At 45.5% G+C, this 11,065-nt stretch overlaps 1 protein-coding gene across 1 annotated transcript; it reads left to right on the top strand.

Moving 5' to 3' along the window:
- Positions 1 to 1,848: 1,848 nt before the first annotated feature.
- Positions 1,849 to 6,249, top strand: LOC123068522 (uncharacterized). The gene is made up of 7 exons (XM_044491103.1): positions 1,849 to 3,363; positions 4,495 to 4,534; positions 4,640 to 4,701; positions 5,055 to 5,152; positions 5,347 to 5,405; positions 5,482 to 5,586; positions 5,672 to 6,249. The coding sequence occupies exons 1-7, from the start codon at positions 2,157 to 2,159 to the stop codon at positions 6,012 to 6,014; spliced, it is 1,914 nt and encodes a 637-aa protein (XP_044347038.1). The 5' UTR covers positions 1,849 to 2,156; the 3' UTR covers positions 6,015 to 6,249.
- The last annotated feature ends 4,816 nt before the right edge of the window (positions 6,250 to 11,065 follow it).

Raw genomic sequence — 11,065 nt, 5'->3', positions numbered from 1 at the left:
CTAGGAGGTGGCCCTCTGGCTCCAGCCGGCCCCAAGGGCCAGCCTTGCGACCAGTCGGACTGAATGGCTTGGCCAGCCCCGATGTCTAAAAAAGTGTTGAAGTGTTGATGAGGCTACCCAGCGTCTATCCCCCCGTCACACTTCATCTCCTCCTTGCACCACACCAGCCATGGCATCCGGCTCCAAAGCCCTCTGGGACGACCTCTCCGGCAAAGAGAAGAAGGATCTCTCTGACATTGCAGCTGACTGGGTGGCCCGACGAGCCAGCCGGATATAGGCCGGCTTGCCGACGAGCTCTTCGGAGTCGGTGCCACCGCCACCACCTCGCCCGTCCATGCATGCCAAACATCCAAACAACCTAAAACAACAATCAGAAAATCTAACTGAGGTATATACAGGCTACCGAACGCCTGAATGAATGATATTGCAAAACTGCAAAGTGAACCGGCGTCGCTACCCCTAATCTCAATTGTATTCCGATTGATCCTGTCCCTCAAAAAAATTGTATTCCGATTTGATCCTAAAAAAGAATTGTATTCCGATTAACTTGTGTGTGTTATTGATCGATTTAGATTTATAATAGGAGTAGAGCGGAGCGTGTTTAGCCTCAAAAGAAAAGAAACGAGAAGAAAATCTGTGTGAGACGAGACGGAGACGGATCCCCTTGGACGAGGATCCTCTACCGTGCCCAGCGGCACGGTACTCTGCCGTGCCTTCTTACCCAGCGTACGCATTTGTATTGGGCCTATCAGCCTATGGGTCAGAAATTAGAACTAACAAGCCCAGCCGTTCATGGTTCATCTATGCACAGTTTAACTACGGTAATTACTTTGCCTCAAAAAAAAACTAGAGTAATTACCTACTTATTATTGGAAATAAAAAGTTAAATTTTAATTAACAATACACATGAGCAACATTCTTAAATGAAAATGAACTCGTATTAGAAAAATGGTTTTGCTAAATCTCAGTCATATTCTACACGGAGCGATTTTTAATATTTTATATATTTCTTTCTCCTTTTTTTGATTTGTTATTGTTTAATCAGTTTGATTAGTATGTCTTTTTTGTCTTTTTGCGTGCTAATTGTGTAACTGGAGTTACATACTCGTCGACCACGTGACACTACAGTTGCACACCATATGCATGCCCGTCACTGCCCTTATGAGCACCTATGAAAGACACGTAAACACATTTACGCCCGCCCAACCGACGTGCACCTGTAATTACGTGCGATCCATGGACATGTAACTGCGGCCGCATGAATCCCCCGGATATGGATTTTGGTCAACCAGATTTTCGACGGATATGGTAGCGGATACGGTATCGGATGTGGATTATCCGGGCTTTTTGCAAATTATCTGAGGTTATCAAATAGGATTATCCGATAAATTTAGCCCAAACAACAAGTAGCAGTCTATTTTTTGGTAGGCCGCTCCGCGTGCAAGGAGCACCGCGAGGAGAAACAAAAAGGCACAAAAAATAAAAATAAAAGACCGATCCAACTGATAAAACAATAATAAGTAATAAAAATTAGGAAAAGGAAATATATGAAATACAAATTTCGCTCCGCATAATATATGACTGAGATACAAAATTGGTGTTTTTAAGATAATAACATTTTTTGCGGAAAATAATAATATTTAATTACTTTTTTCAGAAAAGTAATAGTTAATTAGTTAATATGCAGGGGTGTGATGCATTAGGTTTTTCTTTTGAGCGGTGTGTGATGTATCAGGTTTGCTAGGCTGATTGGATTCTGGCCCATATCTTCTTTTTTTAGGGGATATTCTGGCCCATACGAGTGCGTACCCCGGCCCCGGGTAGGAAGAAGGCACGGCAGAGGCAGAGTACCGTGCGTGCCGTAGAGGAGCCGGAGACGGATCCCCTTTGTCCTCTCAACCAGCCGTCCCTCCACTCGCGGGGGGGAAGCAAAGCAAATTACCCGCATCGGCGGCGCCGGCGATCCGCCCCTGCCTCTTCTTCCCCGCCGACTCGCTGCTGCCAAACCCCCCACCCCACCCGTAGTCCGACTCCGAGTCGCGCTACCACCTTCCTCCTCTTCCCCGACTCGACCGGCGCCGTGTTCAAAAGGCAATCTAATCCCCAAATCCTGCCCTAGCCTGTTGCGTTGCGGCGAGCTCAACACCTCCAGATCCATGGCGCTCCCCACCTTGCCCTTCAATCCCTCCACCCCGATGGGCCCCGGGTTTCCCGACTCGGCCATCATCTGCAAGGTGGCGCGTGTATCGGCGGACCGGAACGCGACCACCGCCGAGTGCCGCACCGAGGACGGCCAAGCCGTGGAGGTGTCCTTCTGGCTCGTCGACCCGCCGGGCATCTCCTACTTCTCCGTCAACTGCCCCGGCATGAAGCACCAGTACCACGCCTGGCTCATCTGCGCCGAGGACGCCTTCGTCCTCTTCAGCCTCAAGTTCTGGGGCCCCGCCCGCTTCTTCGTCTACACGGCCGGGAAGCAGTCCCTGCGGCTGCTCCCAAACCCCAACCATCCCTACTTCGGCGGGCAGCAGTTTGGCCTCCTGCCCCGTGGCGACGCCGACGGCGAGCACTATGCCGTGGCCTTCCTCGACGTCAAGTGGACTATCCGAGACGATTTTTGTCGGTTTGATGCCTATGTCTTCTCGTCTGAAACACAGGCATGGACGACCAGGAAGGCCTGCCTATCAGACCCTGCTGACAAGCCATTGTGTTGTCGACATGCCTTGTTCAAGCAGATCAGGGTTGGAGCAAGCGCGCTGGGCTGGGTTGATACCTTCCATGGAATTCTCCTTCTTGACCACCTGTTTGGCAGGCATCCTGTCATCAGAATAATCCCGTTACCCGTGGCAACCGTCGGCTTGCCCGAGCCAACCAAACCGGAGGACAATTACTGTGCCCCTGAGTATTTTTACAATGTTGCCTGCTGCGATGATCTCATCAAATTCGTCCACATCGAATACGATGACCCTGATGCCATGACCAGAGGTTCAGGTTGGAAAGCCACAATGTGGAATATGAAGGTCTCTGAGGGAAATTGGTGCGAGCGCTACACGGTTGATGTTGCCAAAATCTCGGTTGACAAAAGCTTTTCTGCTAAATTGCCTCAGCTGTGGGATGATGAGACTCAACAACTGCAGTTGAAGAAGCTGATGTTCCAAGGCCCGATTCTGAGCATGCTCAATGACGATTCGCTTTACATGATGGCCAAGGTGAATGATGAAGACGACACAGCCTGGGCCATCACTATTGATATGGAACATGCAGCTCTCAAGGCACTGGCAAAGTTTTCTGTCAAACCGAAGCAACAACTCCTCACTACACTCTGCTTCTCATGCGTCTTCCCCAAGTACCTCAACATTCCCCCAGGTGCTTCTTCCTTCTTTCTCCCCATGTCATTTAACCAGCAATGCTATCTTTGAATTCTTGGTCTGTATGCTAGTAGGCTAGTCATATACGTAACTTGTAAGTGCTCATGAGAATGTCTCTGTTTTGACACTATCTGGGCTCTTTGGATTAATTAGTTTAGCTGTTCGTTAACATTAGAAATAGACTAGGGTTTCCCATGCATTGATTCATACTATGCTATCACTTGGATTCTTGGTTTTCTGTTTGTTATGAATGTACATTTCAGTACCGTGTATTGACGCTGTTGCCGTTGGACTTTTTAGCTGTTTGTTAACCCTCATCATACATGTTTACGCGATAGAAACTGGCATGAGGCAGCTGACGGCACACACAAAATGTTCTGCCAGTATGGACCCTTTATCTATAAAGACCTCAGTCATATAGGTGGACATACTGCATGCTAAAAGTATGCAAGGTGATACAGCTGCTGTCGTCAGCAGGGCGAAGTAACTTGTTCTATTAGCATAATGTTATGATAATTGAGGTCGTATAAACCGCCTCATCCCATTCCTTCTATAAGCAGAAAGGAATTGTTGATGCCAATTCAAATCCATTCCTGGAATAAAATTATTAATTAATAAAGTATCAAATGAGAGACAAGTTTATCCTCAAGTGTCGTTTGCACTACACAATACCGAAGCACAAGTAGCTCTTGTGCAAACTGCAAAGTGCCTTATCTATCATGAAAATGCCACCACGTTGTCATCCAAGCCTCGTGTGTTACAGCAGTCGGCTAGATCCAGTGTCCTTTCATCATTATGTGGTCAGTCCTTCATGCCATTTCTGGTCGACCAACTTCTGCACATCCCAAACCCCATTTTACCACTGTGTATGGCCTTGACTGTTGTGCTGTGTCGCTCTCTGGTACCAATGCATAGCTCACTGCTGTGACTGTGGCTATGCTAGCAACTTCTGTAGCCCCAGGGCTTTATCTCAAAAGCGTTCATCTTGTCTTCATGATTAGATTACGATCCTATGGTTCTGGGGGCACTAAGGTTGATGCCTTCTTCCATTAAAATTGCTCCCTTGAGAAGTTAATTGCAGTTCTCCCCAATCTTGTGTATGTAACTATTTATTTGTCCAATTATTCAGGGACAGAAATGTATGATCCCATGGAAATGCACTTTAAGAGGTAATTCATGTATTGCTATGCTACCATTACTTGTTCCAGTTCTCTATTTTTATTTGCACGACATCTTGTTGAATTCTGATGCTGATGTTGCATGACTGTTGCCAGGATGAGTTTGGCGCAGTTTGTTATGCAAGTGCAGCAGACTCGAGAATGGTTCAGGGAACTTGGTATTAGTCCGCTCTTGATATATTTAGCCTTTTATACTGACTTCTGTTCTAATATATCACATGTGCAAGTGAATGTTTGCCAACTTCAACCAAGTGGATGTTTAGGGTCTTGATCTTAAATGATTTTCCTTGTGGCTATATGCAAATGTGTTAGTTTAATATGCAATATCACTCTGATGGGGTCAAGTATAATATCTTTGAATATCTTTTGCTTTCCCCCTTCATTTGTGTCCGAGAGAAATGTTAAGCAAGTACTGCCCTCGAAGCATTATTTTCTGCTGCTGCACATATACGTTCTTACAAAGTTGTGACTGTCATGACTAGAAGATTCACATCTATGTGGTGCTTTGCAGATCTTTTCTTAGATTGTGACTTGCCAACTTATAAGGAATCCAAAGCACTGCTTACGGAGTGTTGCCCAGTATCCTCTTTGTGTGTACATATTCATGCGGTAAGTTCTGTTCTGGTGACTCATAGATGTACGCCTTAAACGTATATTTATGTTTGCTCCCACAAGCTTCAAATTATTTGTCATCGTTTTGGACTACGCACACAATTGTAGCAAATTTATATTCCTCTAATATGCTCTTGGTTTCAAATTATGATATCTCAATTTTTCCTGAATCCTATAACATTTTGATGCAGCTACTGAAATATGCTACATGCACTGATGAAGCCTCCAATAATATGCAACATCTCTTACGGTATATAAACGTAGAAACTTGTTCATGCACTTGTTTACTCCAATTATATTCTGACTATAATGTCTATGTTTCCTAGAGCATTTGAGGGTTTTGATATGCTGCTAACCGAGTCATTTAATGAGCAAGCAAGTGATGATACCCTGAGGAGCAAAATCATTGTGGCCCTTCCAATTTTAGACAAGTAAGTGAAAACCATACACATGTCTGTTCTTTATCACCAAAAATAATCATTTGTTCATCTTTCTATATCTTCCCCCTCTTTGCAGTCTTCTGCAAAGTATGCTACCAACAGTGACTCCTGAAGAAAGGTACCAAGGAGTAGGAATATTTGAACAATATGAGAAGTCAGGCTATACGAAGAAGGGCCACCAGTCGTTTGGCTCTAATGCTGAGAAGGTTCGCCACAGCAAGAAGCGAAACCATGCCAAGAAAAAGACTCACAAGCAGCAGCGACATATTTTCAAGCGCAATAACTTTGGGGGGAATGTGGCTTTGAACCGCTGGCGGTACTTGGGCGGCTGCATGCTGATGTCTGTTGGTATGTTGTTACTTTGCTGGATGGCATGGAAGATCTTGCGGGAAGTGATCTTGCAGGAGATGCTATCTTAGGCTGCTTTCGTCCTGCTCTTTTGCCTTCCATAATTGTCCCTGTGCTGAAACCACCCTACGGAATCATGTACATGTTGTAGTTGTAGCCAGGTTTCAGGGCGAGTAAGTTGACCGCAGCTTGCTGCTGAACTAAACTGTACATTACCATAGTTACCTGCTCTTTCGGTGCATCGTATCTTGAATGATAGTTCTGGCTGTGGTTAATGTATGAACATGATGCGGCCTTTTTTCTTGACGATCATCTCCTTTATTCATTCATAAGGATGTTAGCATCATATATAACTGCGTCAGGGGTGGATTCCATCCCGAGACGGGCAGGGGGTCTAGTTATCATAGCCAGTTTCATGAGCTAGCTACCTGATTACTCTCTATTACAATGATCATATATAACAGTAAGATCTAGGGGGTGGCACTAGCTACTGAAGAAGAATTAGCATTGACTAGGGCTGTGGGCGGAGTTGTATGATGGGCAGGGTTGGAGACGAATATATAGACATACCTCTCGGGTCTTCTTTGTGGTTCCGCTTCTATTAATACCTACCTACTACTAAAGGGAGAGATGTGGTATTCTTAATCCGTCATTATGCATCTTTAACAAAAAAGCTCCTAACTTTTTTTGAATCAACCCACAATCTTGACCCCGTTAAATCCCGAACACTCGAATTTTAAACATGTCATCTTGAACGTTTTTTCATAAAGCTCCTAACTTTTTTGGAATCAACCCACAATGTTGACCCCAATAAACCCCGAACATTCGGATTTTAAACATGCCATCTTGAATGTTTTTTCATGGAAAGTTGACACGAGGTGGCAACTTTAGTTGTTACAACATGGCAACGTTGTCCCAAATTCGGTTTTTTGTTTGCAAATTGTCATGATTGTCAACCTCGCGTGAACTGACGTTATCATGAGAAACGTTCGGGCTGCCATGCTTAAAATCCGAACGTTCCGTATTTATCATTTTCGATCTCTAAAAGCGGTTCCCTCTCGGTCTCCCGTTTGGCACGCAGCTATGGGCCAGGAAAACGGTTTTCACATAGGTTCCTCACCTCACGTACGTGTTTGTAGGAGTTGTTGCTGCATGTGCATGAATTCACCAGGAAATTATATCGGAGCCCCGACGATCACCTTTTTGGGAATTTCGGATCCGACCACACTTGAAGCCCTCGCAGTCCAAGAAGCGCTATCTTTAGCGGATGATCTCTATGAATGGAGAATCTATATGCCATGAAAAACGTTCGGGCTCCCATGCTTAAAATCCGAAAGTTCGGTATTTATCAGTTTTGATCTCGAAAAGAGGTTCCCTCTCGGTCTCCCATCTGGCATGCAGCTATGGGACAGGAAAACGGTTTTCACATAGGTTCCTCACCTCACATACATGTTTGTAGGAGTTGTTGCTGCGTGTGCAGGGATTCAGAGGGAAATTATATCGGAGCCTCGACGATCACCTTTTTGGAAATTTCGGATCTAAGCACACTTGAAGCCCTCACAGTCCAAGAAGCGCTATCTCTAGCGGATGATCTCTACGAATGGAGAATCAATATTGCCTCATATTGCAAAACTACAGTCTGACGACATCAAGCAGAGAAGTGCGGCAGTCTATGGTGTGATTATTCGGGAAATCATAGTTCGTTCTAATCTTTTTACTACTTGCATTTTTAGCCATGAGTTTAGGACCTTGAATACCGAGGCTCACAATTTAGTGAAACATCTCTTACACTCGGTGTTGGTCGTTATGTTTGGTTAGTCAACCAAGTTGATCTTACTTTCGTCCCTGTAAACATTGTGATGTTTTAGATAAAGGCTCCACGAGATTGCCTAAAAAAACGTGTGTCTGTGTTGACGCTTGTACTATTAGGAAACCAATCCTTCAGTGTGTCTCCCTCATGATCCCGACTCGCAGTCGAACCTTCCCTTACACATTCCATAAGGACCTTGATAAATGCAACACATGTGCCACGAACACATGACAACTCCGAACATTTTTTATGGCAAGTTTAGTGACACAAAATGGTTACTTTAGTTGTCAAGCATGACAACTTCATTTTCAGAAGGCGAGTTTCATTTTTTTGTCTTTTTTAGATATCAACTTTAATTGTAAAAAAACATCAGGGCCGGAGTGCTTCGTATCACAGGTGTGGCACTTATCATTTGGGTTTCATAAATACGACGCTCATACGATTGGAGATAGGGAAGTTGCAGACGAGCCGCCGGACGAGGAGATAAAGGCCGAGGCCGATGTCGCAGGCGATTCATCAGGTTAGTGCGGCGCGGTCAGCCCCTCGTGAGAGCATCAAGAAAGCATGACAATATCTCTCGTGGCTTCCAAGGACGAAGAGATGCGTCGATGCCGACAGCGACAAGGCCCACACCATCAATCTCTCCTATCAAGTCGTAAGATCTCAGCCTCGCCCGCACCAAGGCCGTCTGCAACAACGGCTGAGCCCAACGCTAAGAGCATCTCCAATAGAAGATGCAAATTTGGAGATGTAAAATAAGAGATATAAAAATTTACATCTCCAAAAAAGAGGCAACTCCAACAGATGATGCATCTTGGAGATGTAAAACTGCAACTCCAATAGAAGATGCAAAATAGAGATGTAAAAACTAGTGGGCGGCCGCCGAATCAGGGCGGCGACAGTGGGGACGATGGCGGCGCAGCGCAATTCTGGGCGGCGGCGGTGGGGCGGCGACGGCTATGCGCCGGGCGGCGAAGGAGCGTCGGAGGGGCGGCGGGGGTGGTGAATCGGGATGACGATGGCCCGAATCGGGGCGGCGGAGCAACGGTGGTGCACGGCTGCGGGCGGCGGCGGTGGTGGAATCGAGCGACAGTATGGGGATGCATCCGGTGATGCGGGCGGGGCGGCGGCGGTGCACGGATGCATCCGGTGATGCTGGCGGGCCGGCGGTGCAATCGAGCGGCGACAGTGAAATTGAGCGGCGGAGAAAAAAATGCTCGATTTGCGGCATGCGGTGGCGGCCGACGGTCGAAATCGGTGGCAGGGGTGCCAAAGGGGGCGAATCTGGCACGGGGCAACGACAATGGGGTGCAGTGGGCTTACGGGTGGGCCGCGGGAGGAAGAAGAGGGGTTGGGGGTAAGAAAATGGAACGATGGTTGGCGGTTGGCACATGGCTGATGTTTTTACGTCTCTGGTGGGCGGAGATGCAAATTTGCATCACAGTGTTGTATTTTACATCTTCGGGAGGCGGAGATGTAATTTTTTTGCATCCACGTCATCTATTGGAGAAGGGTTTTTGTGCCCCGAATGTGCAAAAGTTAGTTATTTTTGCATATACATCTTCTATTGGGGCATGTTTGGTAGCCTTGTGAGCCGGGTCTGGTGATACGTCTCCAATGTATCTATAAATTTTTTTATTGTTCCATGTTGTTTTATTATCATTCTTGGATGTTTTACAATCATATTATAACAACTTTATATATTTTTTTGGGACTAACCTATTCACATAGTGCCCAGTGCCAGTTGTTGTTTTTTTGCTTGTTTTTTAGTTTGCAGAAAATCAATACCAAACAATGTCCAAATGCCACGAAACTTTTTGGAGATTTTTTTGGACCAGAAGACAACTTGGGGGCCAAGGAAGCACCTGGGGGAGACCCGTGGGGCCCACAAGACATCAGGGCGTGCCAGAGGCCCCTTGCGTGCCCTGATGGGTTGTGCGGCCCATGGGGGTCTCTTCCACCGTCTCTCAGCTCCATAAATACCCAAATATTTCAGAAACCCTAGGGGAGTAGAAGGAACACAATTCCAGCCGCCACAAGTTCCCGAACCACAAGATCCAATCTAACAGCATCATGGAGGGGTTCATCATCCTCATTGGTGCCTCCCCCAAGATGCGTGCGTCGTTCACCATAGACCTACGAGTCCGTAGGCAGTAGCTAGATGGCTTCTTCTCTCTTTTTGATTCTCAATACAATGGTCTCTTGGAGATCTATTTGATGCAATGACTTTTTGCGGTGTGTTTATTGGGATCCGATGAAGTTTGAGTTTATGATCAGTTTCTATCCATGAATATTATTTGAGTTTCTTTGATTTCTTATATGCATGATTACTTATAGACTCATATTTCTTCTTTGAATCTTTGGTTTAGTTAGGCCAACTAGATCGATTTTTTTGCCATGGGAAGAGGTGCTTTGTGATGGATTCGATCTTGTTGTGTCCTCTCCCGGTGACAGAAGGGGCAGCGAGGCACACATGTATCATTGCTATTAAGGATAAAAAGATATAGACTATTCCTACATGAATAGATCTTGTCAACATCATGTCACTGTTATTATTGCATTACTCCATTTCTCCATAAACTTAATACACTAGATGCATGCTGGATAGAATGTGTGGAGTAATAGTAGTAGATGCAGAATCGTTTCGGTCTACTAATCTTGGACGTGATGCCTATATGATGATCATTGCCTTGGATATCGTCATAATTATTTGATCTTCTATCAATTGCCCAATAGTAATTTGTTTACCCACCTTATGTTATTCTCTCAAGAGAAGCCACTACTGTAATCTACGGCCCCCGGGTCTATCTTTTATCATATTGCTTTCCGATCCATTTTTCTATCGTTTTGTTTTTAGATATATATTTTACAAACCCAAAAATACCTTGTTGCACTTCTTCTTTACTTATTTTATTTCGTGTTTTTGCAAGATCTTTTTATCCAATCTCATACTATTCTTTTTACCAAGGAGGGATTGACAACCCCTCTTACGCATTGGGTTGCGGGGTTTTATTCTTTGTGTGCAGGTACCATTTACATAGTGTTGCCTGATTCTCCTACTGGTTCGATAAATCTTGGTTTCATAACTGAGGGAAATACTTGCCGTTGTTGTGCTGCATCATCCCTTCCTCTTCGGGGAAATACCGGCGTGATACAAGCAATCACCTGGCTAGCTCAAGCCTGACTCAATGGAGCCTCGGTGAGGAAAATAGGCAAAAAATCGACATCTGCAGATTGTTCGGTTGCCCGCATCTAGACCTCTCGCATTAGGGGATCAACTTCGGCTTAGCATTTGGTTGCCTGCATTGGCTC

This window comes from Triticum aestivum, chromosome 3B (assembly GCF_018294505.1).
Source record: "Triticum aestivum cultivar Chinese Spring chromosome 3B, IWGSC CS RefSeq v2.1, whole genome shotgun sequence".
Lineage (NCBI taxonomy): Eukaryota > Viridiplantae > Streptophyta > Magnoliopsida > Poales > Poaceae > Triticum > Triticum aestivum.
This window is presented reverse-complemented; position numbering and strand designations above follow the sequence as displayed.

Bases quoted from the DNA above. Each gene is read 5' to 3' on its own strand.
- LOC123068522 (XM_044491103.1), top strand. From the start codon at position 2,157: ATGGCGCTCCCCACCTTGCCCTTCAATCCCTCCACCCCGATGGGCCCC. The intron at 3,364-4,494 runs GTGCTTCTTCCT...CCAATTATTCAG, and splicing joins GTACCTCAACATTCCCCCAG to GGACAGAAATGTATGATCCC. The intron at 4,702-5,054 runs GTATTAGTCCGC...GGTGCTTTGCAG, and splicing joins AGAATGGTTCAGGGAACTTG to ATCTTTTCTTAGATTGTGAC.